The 17,523-nt window shown below is 37.4% G+C and overlaps 1 protein-coding gene across 1 annotated transcript; it reads left to right on the top strand.

The window, feature by feature from the left end:
- Window positions 1-9,351: 9,351 nt before the first annotated feature.
- On the top strand, window positions 9,352-16,941 carry LOC122660511 (ABC transporter C family member 3-like). The gene is made up of 10 exons (XM_043855848.1): window positions 9,352-11,914; window positions 12,245-12,331; window positions 12,416-13,066; window positions 13,169-13,333; window positions 14,738-15,032; window positions 15,128-15,336; window positions 15,403-15,708; window positions 16,181-16,244; window positions 16,465-16,704; window positions 16,838-16,941. The coding sequence occupies exons 1-10, from the start codon at window positions 9,539-9,541 to the stop codon at window positions 16,936-16,938; spliced, it is 4,494 nt and encodes a 1,497-aa protein (XP_043711783.1). The 5' UTR covers window positions 9,352-9,538; the 3' UTR covers window positions 16,939-16,941.
- Window positions 16,942-17,523: the final 582 nt, after the last annotated feature.

Here is a 17,523-nt window from a genome sequence, read left to right on the forward strand (position 1 = left end):
CAAGGAAGATACATTGGGGAGGAGAAGAAAACCAAGCTAAATTAGATTGGGAAATGGAGCCAAGCTTTGCTACGTTATCTGCCACCGCATTAGCTTCTCTAAGAGTATGCTGGTAAGTAAGGGTATGTATGGTAACCTTTCAAAAAATGGATTTTGACGTTTGTTTTTATTCTAGGGGCAGAATTGAATCAAATTATGTATGGTTTGTCCGATCTGTTTTTGTGATTCTTTGAAATGGACCGAGTGATATAATGAATTCTGGCAAGCTTTTGAGAAACACCAAAATGGAGTTTCTCAATTCTAAGAATTGGTTTTATGAAAAATCGTGTAGACTTAGGACGACTTAAGTTAGAGGGGCATTTTTTGGAATTTTCCCTCAAAACATAACAAAACCTAAAACGGCTTTACCTCTCCATCTCTCAAATGAAGAACACTGCCAGCCCTCTTCTCTCCATCGTTTCAGCCTCTGTTCGAACGAAGGGAAAAGCTCTGATTTATCAAAGCTTGGATCATCTGCATCTCCTTCAACTCAGGTAATGTTTCCTTTCTTCTTCTTCTTCTTCTTCTTCTTCATCTGTACTTCTACTACTATTTCCCTTCTTCTTCTTCTTTTTCTGATCTAGGGTTTAAAACCTTAGATCACAAAAACAAAATTAAAACACCGTCTATAAACTGATCTCTCTTTGAGAATCCTCCTCTGTATTTAAAGTAGAAATTAAGGGCAGGACAGAGGTTGCTTGTGTTTTTTTTTCCTCCTCTTGTGTCCCCCCCCCCCCCCTTTCCTCTTTTTTGGTTGGAATTCATCAAAAAAAATTCTTTTCTTAAAGTAGAAATGAAGGGCAGGACAGAGGAGCCCAATCACAGGTGAAGAGGCTTTCTTTCTCTCATTGTTAAAGCATTGGCCCATTTGAAAATCAACCTGGATTGTTTTCGTAGGGTATTAGGCTTATGAGAACCAAAAATAGCATAGTTTCGGGCCAACCAAATGAAGTAAAAAATACAGCAAGAACAGATAATAACATCTGCTTATCATTCTTATCAATAGGACAAGTAGCAACAAAGGATTTAAACAGTTCAATGGTTTAGCAGCAATTTTTGTAGAAAACTTCCCAGTCTTATTAAGAGGGAAAAACCAACCATCAATGGCAATCCATACATTTTTCTGTTTCTCTGTATAGCATAATCAATTTTTTACCATACAACATTTGTTGGTACAGAATTACTCCAAAAATTCAGAAACAAAAAAAATCAATTCTGACCCAGAATCAATTTTTTGAATCAGAATGGTTACCATACATACCCTAATTGCCTCAAAGTGTTGAGCAGCAAAGAGGCAATCTTCAATAGCATGTGTGATTCTCCAAGGAGCCACCTTAGACGGATTGTTTAGAAGATGAATTACAAGCCAGCTGTTACTCTCAATGGCAAGTCAGGTGACCCCCATTACTAAAGCCATGATCGAGTCGTTGAACCAATAAAAAATAAACCTAACTAAACACTAATACAGTGGAAAATACGGGTATCAAACTACGGGGAACAGAGGTTAAGTTGCACAAAATTAAATCAAGTCTAAGGTGGAACTAAAAATGCAAATTAATTAAATTCAAGCTAACACTAGTAACTGATTAAATTAAATAAAAGATGGTGAGAAAATACTGTTTTTAGGTTGAATCAACTTCAATTCAGATTCATCATTCAAACTCTCTCATATTCGGCTCATGGCAACTACAAGCCCCATGACAACCACAGAAAATAGGGTCCCTTCTAGGTATAAAGTATCTTGGCAAAATTGTCGTTCGATCGCTACAATAAATCGAAAGTTCAAAGAACTCGGTACGCATAATCCACTCAGGTATACCGTATCATTGATACGACCACATGAATCAATTCAATACTATTGCTTGGTAGGTTAAATTGAATCACAGAAACAAATTACCCTAACTAGATGTAAACATGATTACATAAAAATCACAATGAGATGCCTAAGTTTTTTCCAAGCAATCAATAATAAAAGAGAATGAATAATTAAATCATCCTTAAAGTATCATCTTTCCAAAAACAGCAGCAAGTTTAGTTACTCATTGAACATAAATGAAATAAAGAGAAGTTAGGGATACAAGCCAAAGAATTAGAGGGAACAAGAGAGTAGAAGCAATGGCAGCAATGGCGATGGTAGATGCTCTTCCTCTCCTCCTCTTCTTCTTCTTCAAGTCTTCTTCTCCCAAAACCGTAGAGCTAGTCTCCTCTCAAAAAACTAAGAACGAACTCCCCTCCTTTTCTCCCTTGTTGAATATATATCCCCTTTTTAATTCTCCCCCCTTCCTTTTGAAATTCATTCCTCTTTTTTAGGGGAGAAGTGATATGGGTTTTGAAATAAAAAATCGAAAAAATAATCCAAGGGAATTGGGTTCGACTAGAAGAGTAAGAGAGAGGGAGGGAATGTGCGAGATGGGAGAGATGGAGAGAACGTGTGAGATGGGATGACTTAAAAAAAAGTAAAAAGTTGTTTAAGAGTTTTTGAATTAACAAACTAGAAGGAGAGAGAGAGAGAGAGAGAGAGATATTTACGTTGGAGTAGATTTCTCTCTTCTTTCTTTTATTTTTTATTTTTTTCTTTCTTCACACTTCCCAACTTTGTCATAATCTTTTTTTTTTTTTTACCATAATCCCTCCTTCCTTGACCCGAATCGATTCGACCCAAGAATTAAATGTTAACCATTTAATTTTTCTAATGCAATGAGTCAAATATCGATTTTTCTTGAAAATCTCTTCTTTGTCAAATTACGATAATGCCCTTGAGATGATGATTTGCACACATGCGGACCCTTGACCCAGCTGGTAAACATCCAAAATCGACTGAGGGGGCTGATTCTATTACTGATTCATGCTTTTCTCCTTCAAGGCCTGCAATCATAGAAATCACATAACAGTATCAAATCCTTCATAAATATTCAAATAAAAACCATAAATAAATAGTGATTTCTATCTAAGATTACAGCCCAATCACATATGTAAAGCTGTTTTGATTGTTAGAGCTTCGGCTACAAGTGCGTAATTTCTCCCAATGCCTTGAATGAAACAGCATATGAAGTTGGAACGCTGATCGCGACAGACTCCACCTATCCCTGTATAACCTGGATTACCCCTACTAGCTCCATCTACATTGAATTTCAGGACTCCCTCTGGAGGGGGATTCCACCTTACCCATCTAGTATTGATTTGGTGAGTTGTCGCTTGGCTTGTCATTTGATCTTTAGCAAAGGTAATTGCTCTTACCATGATTGTGTTGGGGCTAAATGGTTCACTTCGAAAGAGATGATCCCAATAAGCTCTCCAAATGGTCCATATAACACTGCAGAAAAGAGCAGACTTCGACAAATGATCTCTATTGTTGGTTCTAGAGTGTTTCATTGCTATGAAAATTCCTGAGTTAATCTCTTGGGAACTGAAGAAGTCAAGAAGTCCTAGCGATGCCCAAATATGCTATATTTTGCGATAGTTAAGAAAGAGATGATCCGCACTCTGTTGTTGTTCACCACATAAAATTCAAACTGGATTAAGTTGGAATCCTCACTGATTTAAGAGATCTGGGAGAGGTAGTTTCTGATGCAATACTTTCCATATCAGATGTTGAGTTTTTGGAGCTGCTGGAAGGTGCCAGATTTTCAACCAATAAGAGTTTTGCATCAAACTACTACCATGGATTGCAATCCTGTAGGCTGAAGCAACAGTAAGCATGCCGGTCGAAGTTCCCATCCAAACAATTCAATCATTTCGGGGAAAAGTGGGTATGGGAATGGAGAGAATCCTAAAAGCTAGATCTGGTGGCCACCTGTGGAAGATCAGATTTCTGTTCCAAGTTAAGGTGTGGGGGTCGAATAAAAGATCCACTGAGAGAGGAGCTTGAGGATGGAGGGGGTAAGGAGCTGCAGAAGGAGGGCAATCAGGAATCCAATAATCTGTCCAAGGTTTAATGGAGCATCCGTTCCCTAAACGGAAGAAGATTCCTTTAAGAAGGAGGTCCCGAGCAGAACAAACTGATTTCCACCCCCAAGATGAAGATTGAGGACAAGGAGCAGAAAGTAAAGATGAGTTTGGAGAGTACTTAGATTTCAGGAGGGAGGACCATTGAGAAGAAGGAGGGAAGAGTAACTCCCAGGCTTTTTTAGCGAGCAAGGCCTTATTCATGGGACCTGAGAGCTTAATGTTGAGTCCTCCTAATCTTTTGGGCAAACAAATAGTGGTCCAAGAAATAGTAGGGATAAAAGAACTATTACCATTTGACAAGAAAAATTTTCTGCTTGTGGAGTCCAATTCTTTATGCACTGAAGCGGGGATTTGAAAGCAAGACATGGTGTATTGAGGAATTGTTGAAAGGGCAGATTGTATAAGGACTGTCTTCCCTGCTGAGCTCAAATACTGTGCTTTACAATGTTGTAACTTCCCATTAACTCTGTTGAGGAGACTAGTGCATTGAGCTTTAGAGAGTTTACCCGTGGAATATGGTATGCCAAGCTAAGTATCCAATGAAGAGGTGGGGGTAATTTGAAAGAATTCTCTCAGTTGTCTCTTGATGGTTGAATTGACATTTGGACTGAATTGGGCCCTGGACTTATTGATAGTCAATGCCTAACCTGAGAACTTGCAGTATTCTTGTATAATATCATTGATTCGTCTTGCTTCCTCCATTCCTGCTTCCCCAAAAAATATTAGATCATCTGCAAACGCCATGTGATTAATTCTTTTCACTTCCTCTGCTTATCTGAACACCCTTAATCTGAAGGTTCCCTTGAGCTATGGCCATCTTAGTAGATAGAATTTCAGCACAGAGAACAAATAAATATGAGGATAGAGGGTCACCTTGTCGAAGTCCTCTAGTAGGTTTGAATTGTTGGAGAGGGGTGCCATTAAGTAGGATACTAAGATGTGTCTTCTCCACACAAAACATGACCAACTGAATCCATCTCTGATCAAAGCCATAATTGGTGAGTGTTTCTCTTAGAAAATTCCACTCCAAATGATCGTAGGCTTTTTGTATGTCCATTTTGAGGGAGAAAAACCCTCGAGACCCTCTCCTGGTATGCTTGATCTTGAGAAGTAGCTCATGACATATCAACACATTGTCTTGAATTTGCCTTCCCTTGATGAATCCATTCTGGTTGAAGGAAATGATTCGACTTAAGATGGGTCTGAGACGATTAACAAAGATTCTTGAGATAATCTTATATGCAAAATTACATAGACTTATTGGTCTATACTCTGCGATCGATGAGGGGTTATCCACCTTTGGAATGAGAGATATGTATGTGTGATTTAGTTGCAGAGAAAAGCTGACAACATTGAAGAATCTTGTAATGCTGTCAATTAAATCACCACCCACTACTTGTCAAGCTTTTTGGTAAAACATACCCAAGAAACCATCCGGCCCTGGGGCGTTGCTTGATGGCATGGCTTTGACAGTGGCATAAATCTCCTCGTCAGTAACTGGGCTTAGAAGAGAAAGATTATCAGCACTAGTTACTCTACCTCTAATTGGGGTGAAATAAGAAGATTCCAAATTTGGATTAGAAGTGCTGTAGAGATTTTTATAGAAGCCATTGAATGCTTCCCCCATTTCTTCGAATCCATTCAGGGTTAGACCTCCTACATTGATAAATCTCACCACATTCTTTGCCCTTGTCTTGATGGTGGTTAGATGGAAGAACTTGGTATTCCTATCACCATTCCTGTTTCAATTAATCCTAGACTTTTGCTGCCACAACAACTCCTCTTGATGAGTCAACCTCTTCACATAAGCTATAGCCCTTTTTTTCACTTTGAAACCAGAGATCATCTCTATGTGCCACGGCAATAGTGTACAACATCTTCAGAACTTCTCTAGATTCCTCGATCAATTCGTTGAAAAATGTTACCAACATGATGTCTATTCCAAATAGAAAGAGTAGATTGCAGAATTTGAAGTTTATTACAAAACCTGTAGGAGGAAGATCCACGTTGATCATTGGTGTTCCAGGCAGAATTAACCACTTCTAAAAAACCCGGCTCCACCAACCATAATGCTTCAAACTGAAAAGAAGGTCTCTGATGTCGAATATCAGGTGGGTGAGTGTGAAGAATGACAGCTTTATGATCTGATGTGGCCGGCCATAATTTCAGTTGTGACTGTTGTTGCCGGATACAGTTGTTGCCAATCCGAATTAGAAGGTATCTATCAAGTTTGGCCTGCTCTATTCTTCTGCTACCAATTTGTTTATTATTACTCCAAGTCTCAGATGGGCCATTCATTAATTCGGATTTCAGAAAGACAAGCAAAATTTAAGAAGTCTTGAAAAGGAGCCAATTGAGAAGCTGTTAATGGTCTACCCCCGGACTTATCATTCACAGTGAGATAAAAGTTCCAGTCTCCCATTAGAAGCCATGCACGGTTTATTGATAAAAGAAGCAAGGCTGTGCAGAGAATGAAATTGATGTTTTCTAACTTGCTCGTCACAACTCATGTTGACAAAAGATACATTCCACTTCATATATATTAAACTCCTGCACATACATCTCCACATGCAAACACCAAGCTGTTTGCCAAAGGATAGTACATTCTACCCCCTGAGACCACATCAAAAGAAGTTCACCAGAACCATTACAAGCAGGGACAGCAACAAAATGTGAGAAAGAGAACGATCTACACACGCTAGAGAGAGGGAGACTAGACATCTTGGTCTCACACAAAAAACACACGGAAGGCTTAAACTTATTTACAATGTGGCGAATTTCCCGATAAGCTCAATAATACCCAACAATGGAACCTACTCATTGCTCATGCTAGAAGAGAAGAGGCCCCATTCTCTCTCTCTCTCTCTCTCTCCTTTGAAGAAAGTAGTCTAGTTCGATGGGGCTCTCTTTTTCTTTTGGATCGAGCTTGTCTGCGGTCTTGGTGTGGGCGGTCATCGTGTTGCCCACAAGCCCAGGCCCGCCACGTGATAGAGTGGAAATCCAACGGTTGGGGGATGTTAAATTCAAATTTGACATTAAAACGGTGAGGTTAAACCAAAACCAAACAACCCACTGTTTTGTCTTGGTTCATTATCAAAAATCAGTACGAGGAGGATGAACCATGGTGGGTTGCTCTGCATCCAATGGTTCATCCTCCTCCTCCTATTCTGCATCTTCGACTGAACTCAGAAAATCAGAAATCTCCCTGCGGATTGAACGAGAAACAGATCAGAGAAAATGAGTCCGAACGTGGCGTCTCAGCTTAAATCAGGGCTCGGTGTGTTAGCAGGTGCGGTACTGGTGATAATCGGTGTTGGAGAAGCCGATCGCTAGTCAGTGGTCCAGGTGTCCGAGTTGCAACCGCACCTGACGAGTTACCCTGCATGTGTTCCCGCTGGTCGGACGGTGATGTTGGTTGCCGGACCTGTTCTGGTTGGGGTCGCATGGCCTGTAGTAGCTTCTTAAATCTAAATTGGTTAGTTTTTGTATTGATGGGTTGGGTTCTTAATTAAGAGTTCAGATAGATATGGGAGATGCGAAATTGCTGGAACCAGCTATTTGGGTTGTCTACCAATGAGGTGAAAGGTGGGTCGGTCAGTCCACCAAAGAGGATATTGTCTGCAGTGAGTAGTGAACGCCGTTCCAGGTGGTAACCTTTGTTGAATCTTTATCGTCGCCTGTGGAGTTCGCTGATTGGTACGGTTGTGCGGTTGTTCATTCTCATAGGGAGATTGAAATGACCATTCCACCCTCGATCGAACACACTGCCCAGATGGGGTCCACCTCCTTTTATTAGATGCACTAGGGCACCATACCAGATAGGGAACCGTGATAAAAATTCACCTTTGTTCCTTGATATTGATGGGAATTTCATTAGCTTCACTAGTATATTTTCTTTTCTTTTTTTTTTTTCTGAAAATTTTCACGTACCTTCCTTAAGGTATCACGTAATTATCAGAAAAACCCTTTAATTTTAAAAAATTCTACGTCCTCCCTTGAGGTTCTTAAAAGTTAACGCATGCCCTCATTTTGTTAGTTTAGGACTAACAGTGTTAAAATCAAGGGGTAAAGTGACACAAATGCCCTTGCAAGAAAAAAAAAACCCTACAACTCATCTTCCCTTAATCGCTTAGGGTTTGAAAAAATGGAAGATGAATTGCAAGTTTTTTCAAACCCTAAATGATTTGGGGAAGATGAGTTGTGGATTTTTTTTTCTTTCTTGCAAAGGCATTTTTAATATCACTTTACCCCTTGATTTTAACACTGTTAGTCCTAACTAATGGAATGGGGGCATGTGTTAATTTTTAAGAACTTTAGGGGGGGGCACGCAAAATTTTCCAAAATTGAGGGATATTTTTATAATTACGTGATATCTTCCCCTTTTTTTTTCCAAAAAAAGTTATTGGAAAATGCTGGACACACTGCCAATGTATCGCAGGTTAGTGCCCTCTGTGTCAATCTCTCTCTTGCCACTTTGAAATGACCCTGCTCTTCTTGTATGATATTCCATCCGGCATCCCATTGGTGCCGCCTGCTAGCTTACCATACACGGGCGGTGGCAATGTAGAGAGTGGAATCTCTAAGGTGGGGAGTGAAATCTCTATCTACCCTCAACTTTCCTATTTTTAAGATGTAGAATGGGATCTCTATCTAATTAGATGCTGTTTTTTAGGCTCCCTTTTGAGGGTGATTTTGTGAGATGTTTAATTTTAGGGGGTGGCCATTTCAACGGAAATTTTTGTTGGATCTCTTTCAAACATTTCCCTTTAATTTAATTGAGACTTGGCGCAATCCGAGGAATGCACATTCTATAGCCTTTCTAGGTAGAGGATAACTTTCCTATTTCTCAGGGAGGCACAGGGAAATATTTTGGTTCGTTGAAGAAGTTCTTGAAATTCACTTTTTTGTTACAGAAACACACAATAATTTGAAGCTTCTTCGTCAAGGTGCATCTCTCTCTCTCTCTCTCTCTCTCCATCGACCCTTGAATAAACCCTTCACTCAAATGTTGCACATCACATTAAATCACCATTGAGGCTAAAAGGAGCTGGTTTTCTTTCAGTGTTCTACCAAAATTAGAGAAACTTCTCATGAGAGATAACTATCATTTTCCTTTGGTAGTTTGCTCCATATAATTATTCCAAAATATTTATTGGTCAATCAGATTACTAAGTTTCTATTCTCTTCATTGATGTTCTCAATTGAACATATACTAAATTATATATAACTGTAGCTTCTTCCATTCTTGATTTTTCTATTGAAATTTTACCAATTCTCTTGCTCATCCTATATGGTCAAATGGTTTTAATTTGTTTTGTTTGTTCATTAACAGGTTCAACTTCATGTAAGGGTGATATTGAGACTCCACTATTGGTCTAAATCTTATGGGATTCATAAAGTGGAAATGATTGGTATTTATATGTTAGAGTTTGCACAATATTTTTGCAAATGAGCCTGCATCAATTCAAAATGTGGTAAAACTGATGGGATTTGTATTGGATCTACCTAAACTAAGTCATCAAATTACAAGAAGAAAAGAAAATTTGCAAACATGGATGCTTTTGAAGAATCAAAGAAAGATATGAATATTTGGAGATTATTTTCGCAGTCTTCTGCAGCCATTTTTCTACATGGGTTTTCTGCTTCTTCACACCTAATTTTTTTATTAATTTTATCCACTTCTTGGGTTTGCAAGAGATGCAGGATGCCTAACCTTGAGAATTCAAAATCAGCATTGAAGAATTCATACATTTTATACTATTGGGCAGCCCTAATATCTTGCATGAGTCTATCTTTTTGTGATCTACTCCTATACGTGTTAAACTACCTCTCTGTGTATAAACGTGGTTGGTCTGATTTAAAGATTGTTGCCCAATTGGACTTTACATTCAGAACACTTACTTGGTTTGTAATCTCTGCTTACTTGCACATCCAATGTTCTCATTCAAGTGAGCGCAAGTTTCCCATTCTACTAAGGATTTGGTGGGCCTTCTACTTCCTAATGTCTTGTTCCTTTCTTGTTATACTTCTTGATTTGTATTGGAAATATTCATCCTTACCATTACTACTATGGGTTTCTAATGTTGTATCCATTATTACTGGTTTGTTCTTTTGTTATGCTGGGTTATTTGGCAAAGGACGAGAAGATATATATTTCCATTTCTTGGAGCCTCTTTTGAAAACTAGTTCTAGTCAAAACAATAGTGACGATAAACAAGGACCATGTATCGGTGGAGAAAATGTAATTCCTTATGAAAATGCCAATCTTATTAGTACTTTTACTTTTGCTTGGATTTACCCGTTGCTTGCACTCGGGTATAAAAAAACATTGGACCTCGAAGATGTTCCTCGACTTGCCAATTGTGATAGCGCCAATGTGGTCTTTGCTCATTTTAAAAGTAAACTTAAATTTGATCATGGTAATGGTGGTCAGATAAGCACACACAATCTGGTTAAGGCATTGATTTTCTTAATGTGGAAAGAAATACTATGGACTGGTCTACTCTCTATTGTTTGCACATTGGCTTCGTATGTTGGGCCTTACCTTATTGATGCCTTTGTTCAGTATCTCAATAGCTCCCACGCACCAAAATATAAAGACTATGCACTGGTGTTCATTTTCTTTCTTGCAAAGCTCATAAGGGGACTTTCAGATAGACACTTGTTCTTTCAATTGCGAAAGATGGCAATTAGGGTTCGTACTGCCTTATTTGCAATAATCTATAAGAAGAGTCTCAAGCTTTCTAGCCATGCAAAGCAGAGCCACACTAGTGGGGAGAACATTAACTTGATATGTGTTGATGTTGAGAGGATTGCATTTTTCAGTTGGTACTTGCATGATATATGGCGGGTGCCTATTCAAATTGTTCTAGCATTGTTGATCTTGTACATGAACCTTGGGCTTGCTTCACTTGTATCTTTTGTTGTCATAATGATTTTGATGTTAGCAAATATTCCAGTGGGAAAACTACAAGAGAAATTTCAAGCGGAATTAATGGATTCAAAGGATCGAAGGATGAAGGTAACATCTGAGGCTTTGAGGAATATAAGAATTCTCAAGCTCCAGGGTTGGGAGATGAAATTTATGGCAAAGATAATCAAGCTCAGGAAATTTGAAACAAGATGGCTAAAAAAGTTACTTTATACCTTGGCTATGACTTCGTTCTTTTTCTTGTCTGCTCCCATGTGTGTATCTGTGGTTACTTTTGGGTTCTGTGTGCTTATGGGAATTCCACTAGAGTCGGGGAAGGTTCTATCTGCAATTTCAACATTTGAGATATTGCAGGTACCCATTTATAATCTCCCAGACACAATCTCTATGATAGTTCAGACTAAAGTTTCTCTTAATAGGATAGTCTCATTCCTCTGTCTTGATGATCTTCATCCGAATATAGTACAAAAGCTTTCAAGAGATGGTTCTGATGTTGCAGTTGAGATAGTCAATGGGAATTTCTCTTGGGACCTTTTCTCCCCTAATATAACATTAAAAAATCTTAATTTTCAAGTGTACCAAGGTATGCAAGTGGCTGTATGTGGTTCTATTGGGTCAGGTAAGTCAAGCCTACTTTCATGCATATTGGGGGAAATGCCGAAAATATCTGGAGCCATTAAGTTGAATGGGACGAAGGCCTATGTTGCACAATCACCTTGGATACAGAGTGGCAAGATCATAGACAATATATTGTTTGGTAAGGAGATGGAGGAGGAAAGGTACGAGATGATCCTTGAAGCATGTTCGTTGAAGAAGGACCTAGAATTGTTTGCCTTTGGAGACCAAACTATCATAGGGGACAGGGGGGTCAACTTAAGTGGTGGGCAGAAACAAAGAATTCAGATTGCACGTGCTTTGTACAATGATGCTGATATTTATTTGCTTGATGATCCTTTTAGTGCTGTGGATGCTCACACAGGAACTCACCTATTTAAGGTAGCTACTCTTTGACCTCTACATCCAAAGCTTTCCTTGATGAAGTTGACTTGAAAATATACATCTTATTGTTTATGTCGCAATTGTTTTCATTAGAAATAGAGTTTGGTCAAAAAATTGATCTCATGTCTATCTAAATAAACAATACATATAAACATACAATATTGAGTGATGCATGTTCTTGCATGAAACCTATTGTTTGATGTTACTAGCATTATTAAAAAAAAAAGTAGATTAATACGTATAACAATTTGACTCTTTTAAGTAACCAAAGTTTTTTTTTTTTTTTTTTTGAATGCATAAATGTGAATATTTGAACTTTTGTGACAGGAGTGTTTGCTGGGAATTTTGAATTCAAAAACAGTAATTTATGTTACACACCAAGTAGAGTTTTTACGTTCTGCTGATCTTATTCTGGTGAGAATATGCGATCTTTCTTTTTCGATTTTAACTCCCTCATTCTAGTTTAAGAATAATTATTTACATTCTCTTATTTGATAGGTTATGAGAAATGGAATGATTACTCAAGCAGGAAAGTATGAAGAAATTCTTAGTTCAGGAACTGACTTTATGGAGTTAATGGATCCACAGAAGAAAGCTTTAGCAAAACTTAATTCTATTGATCGTGAGGCTATTTTGGATAATTTAGTTAATGGTGAGGAAGATGGTGATATATTGTGTAGTGAGAAATCTATTCAAGATGATGAGGAAAGGGACCCCAAAAATTACAAAACAGATAAACTAATTGGGCCAGAAGGGCAGCTTGTCCAAGAAGAAAAGAGAGAAAAGGGTGAAGTTAGTCTTTCAGTTTACTGGAAATATATTACTACTATATATAAAGGGGCTTTAATACCGCTGATATTGTTGGCACATATTTTTTTTCATCTTCTCTTAATAGTCAGTTGTTACTGGATGGTGTTGGCTACTCCCGTTTCAAATGACGTGAGACCTTATGTTTCAGGATCCACTCTCATCTTTGTTTATGTTGCTTTGACCTTTGGAAGCTCTTTTTGTGTACTTATAAGGTCCATGCTCATTGTAACTGTTGGGTGCAAGACTGCCAATCTGCTCTTCAACAAAATGCATTCGTGTATTTTTCGTGCACCACTGTCATTTTTTGATTCTACTCCAAGTGGAAGGATTCTAAATCGGGTTAGTAAATATGCTTAATTACTCTTTGGATCCAAATAATCTTGTTTGATCACTATAATAGTTGATATAATTTTAAATTTTAAGTAAAATTTTTTTATATAGGCATCCATAGATCAAAGTGTAGTTGATACCTCTATTCCACATCAAATTGAAGAACTTCTTATCTCAATCATAGGATTTTTGGGAGCTACTGCAGTAATGTCACAGGTTGCATGGAAAATGTTAATAGTTTTTATTCCGATGACGGTGACTTGCATTTGGTACCGGGTATTTCTGTAGACACTTCCTCTTCTCATTATTAAAATTTTAAATCAAGCTCAACCATATTTTTTCTATGATTAACATATTGTAATTCAAATTGGTTCAAGCTTTGTTTGTTCAATAAATTTTGAATGTGCTTTGCTTTGTTCACAAAAAAAATTCATTTAGTGGTAGATGCGCATATGTTTGGGTTTGAAAGTGTTAATTTGACTTTAATATTTTCGTGAATTTATAAATAATATACACAAGAGATCTATTTTTCTAATCACACATTTTCATGTAAAGTAATGCAAAGTTGTAGTCCTTGTTTACCAAAATTTTATGGAAAAAAAAGACCAAACAACGCGAAGGTCATTCTTGACGCATTAGTCAAGTGCTCACTTGCTAAACACTTGGTCATTGGTTCAAGTCCGAAATGTCTGTAGGTGTACATTTGACCTCACCCTAAATGCGCAGCCTTGTGCACGTAGTCCTATGTTGTGCCTTGATCCATTCATTGTATGGCCCGCCATTTTTGGACTTTTACCTTTGTATTTTCAATAGATGAACTTAAATTGAAAGTGAAATTTTCAACAAATCATGGATCAAATTTGATAGATGATTGATTTAGACAACCCATGTCGTAAAAAAAATGAGGCCCAATGGAACTGCAATGTGGTAGATATTTGGGAGTCATCTATCTAGGTGGGTTACCTAGGAACCAATGTCGTCTTAGTAATTAATTGATGATTTATGGAAAACTATTCTTTCCCATTTCTTTTATCCTTCTTTTCCATTTCCCTTATTTCTTTTATCTTTCCTTCACATCCATAGTTCTTTCCTAAGTGAAGCTTGTGAGCCAAACATGCAAAAGCATTGCATTTTAGCAAAAGTGAAGTACCAAGGTGGCATTATGCTACTTTTTTTTTTTTCTTCCTGTAAAATGCATATTCATGCACTTTTTGGCAAAAGTGAATAAGACTAAATTTTGATTTGGCATAAAATGTTGAAATGGGCACATGAATTTAAATTTGAAAATATTATCTAAAATTGGTAAAGTAAAAAAATTGGGTACCATAAAACTTTGGATACAATTATGTTCATGTTCAGTAAATATTCATCTAAGAATTTGGGGATAGAAATTTCGAGATATAGTCCACATACAAGTATTGTATATAATTCAATAAAAAATCTAATAAAAATAGAAAATTGTAACCATTTAAAAAAGAATAATTGAAATAAATAAAACGTAATGAAATATTTTTCCTAGAGTTTTATTCTTGATGATGGTGTCACTATCAATCATCAAAATGTAAACGGCTCATATTAAGAAATCCCTCTAAAAAAGATCTTGTATTATTTTCTCATTAATTTACATTATTATACATTGTACCTAATTTTTATTTATTTTTGGTGAACCTTGTTCATTAGCAATTCTACATATTTGCAGCCCGAGAGTTATCACGGCTGGTCGGAGTGTGCCAAGCTCCAATTATACAGCATTTAGCTGAATCTAGTTTAGGTTTAACTACAATCAGATGCTTCAATAAAGAAAAGAGGTTTATGGACACAAACTTCAAGCTGGTAGATGCGTATTCCCGACCCAAATTTTATTTCTCTGGTGCAGTTGAGTGGTTATGCTTCCGCATGGATATGTTGGCATCAATCACATATGTCATCTTTTTGATTTTTTTGATCTTAGTGCCAAAGGGAGTACTCAGTCCTGGTAAAAAGATGAACTTGAGATCTTATAAATTCATACTTTAGGGCAACTTTGATTGATTGTTTTGAATTTATTTTATTTTCCTTTCTTTGTTGAAGGTGTTGTGGGTTTAGCAGTCACATATGGGCTTAGTTTAAGTATGCAGGGGGTTGTCTGGGATCTTAGTAGTCTTGAGAACAAAATGATATCTGTTGAGAGAATACTACAATATGCCTGCATCCCTAGTGAACCTCCTCTGTCGGTCAAAGAAAATATGCTAGGTCGTGAATGGCCTTCACAAGGGAAAATTGATATTGTTGATCTGCAGGTAATCCCTAATCTAGATTCCTCAAAATCATTATCTCCTTATTTATTTCTTTTTTTATATATGTAGGTCCGGTATGCCCCACACCTTCCTCTTGTCTTGCGAGGTCTCACATGCACTTTCCCTGGAGGGATGAATATTGGCATCGTTGGTCGAACAGGAAGTGGTAAATCAACTCTCGTACAAACTCTCTTCCGCATTCTTGAACCTACAATTGGTCAAATTTTGATAGATGGTATCAACATATCTAAAATTGGTCTTCATGACTTGCGATCGAGATTGAGTATCATCCCGCAGGACCCAATAATGTTTGAGGGGACTCTAAGAAGTAATCTTGACCCACTTGAAGAGTATACTGATGAACAGATCTGGGAGGTGGGTGGTTTTTTTTTTGGATGAATAATTTTTAATCATGAACAAAGAAATGATGGACATATATTTTGCTTACTGATGTTCACACACAAAACAAACCCATCGCAATTGACTGGTTGGGACATGCATTTGTATAAACTCCTTTCTCGTGGTCGTCTTGTCTTTAATTCTTGTTCTTTTTTTTTTAAATCATTTACACTAGCTAGGACATGTATCTAGATGAATTCCTTTCTCATTATGGTCTTCTTTTATTGGAAACGTTAAATCATCTTTAGGCCAAGTATCATCCAAGAGATTCTCATAGTTGGGACTTGGGAAGTGCACTGTTTTTGCCACCCAATTTCCTTTTGCACTTGATACCCTTTGCTTCTTCATTTCATCTTTTTTCTTATCTTATCTTTAATGATCAATTCTATGTCATTTTGAATAATCAAACTAAGTGGTAAGTTGACATGGATTTTTTTTCTTGTATTAGGCTTTAGATAGATGCCAACTTGGTGATAAAATTCGAAAGGAGGAAGGGAAGCTTGATTCTGCAGGTTGATTTTTCTCATACACGCTATCTTAAAGTTACTCGACATCAATTTACACATGCACAAGTGCACAATCCCTTCCAACAAAAAGTAGGATATATCTAAATTCAAATGCATAACCCAACCTCCCAGCCCCTAACTCCTTTTCTGAAAAAAAAGTAGAAGAAAAGTAAATAAAAATAAGATCCTAAATTACTAACCCATTTTCATATGGTGGTTATCATAGTGATTGAGAATGGAGAAAATTGGAGCATGGGTCAAAGGCAACTAGTTTGTTTAGGGCGGGTATTACTCAAGACGAGCAAAGTGTTAGTACTTGATGAAGCTACTGCGTCAGTAGATACTGCAACTGACCATTTAATTCATCAAACGATTAGAAAACACTTCTCAGGATCTACTATCATCACAATTGCACATAGGATAACATCAATTCTTGATATTGATATGGTCCTCCTTCTCGATAATGGTAAGTACTTGGTAGCTAGTAATTAGTACAATACAATCAAATGGGTTTTGTTGGTTTGTAATATATTTTGTTATCTTTTTAGGTGCTTACCTACATTGATTGATATGCTTTTTTTTTTTTTGGTCTTAAGCAGGCATTATACTGGAATATGATTCCCCAGCTAAATTATTAGAGGTCAAGTCTTCATCATTTGCAAAGCTTGTTAATGAGTATACTCAAAGATGTAGTTCCTAATTTTTGAGAGGCTAAATAAGAGTTTTAAATGTTCAATTGTAAGTAGAATGCATTAGACTAAGGTGTATTGCATTTTTAGTGTGACAGAAATATATTGGGAGAAGCTAGAATAGATATCTAAGTTGCTTGTAATTATTTAAGTTGGCATTGGTGTAGACACTGAATTTTGTCACCCCCCAGCGACGATAATAATAGGATACGGACAAACATCGGTATCTCTCTCAAGAAGAACTTTTGCCTCTACATCTAAGCCAAATATACTTGACATCTTTAAAAATGACTTATAATACCCTTTTACCAAATGTTGAAGGAGGTATTGCTCACATTTCCCAACCACGGTGGTCTCGCTAGCCGGTTAGCGGGTCGTAGGGATTGTAGGGAGGTAGAGCCCCCCGACAAAAAATTTAATGAAAAGTCAAAAAGGAGGAAAAAACCTAGAAAAACCCCTGAAAGCCCATAAAAAGCCCAAAACTGGAGTGCTGGGGGAATGCCTTAAGCGCAGCGCCGCAGAAGATTTCCACAATGCTGCAGAAAGGCTTCCACGGCATCGCGTAAAATAAATACGACACAATGAAAAAAGTACAA

Source organism: Telopea speciosissima, chromosome 4 (genome assembly GCF_018873765.1).
Source record: "Telopea speciosissima isolate NSW1024214 ecotype Mountain lineage chromosome 4, Tspe_v1, whole genome shotgun sequence".
Classification (NCBI taxonomy): Eukaryota; Viridiplantae; Streptophyta; class Magnoliopsida; order Proteales; family Proteaceae; genus Telopea; species Telopea speciosissima.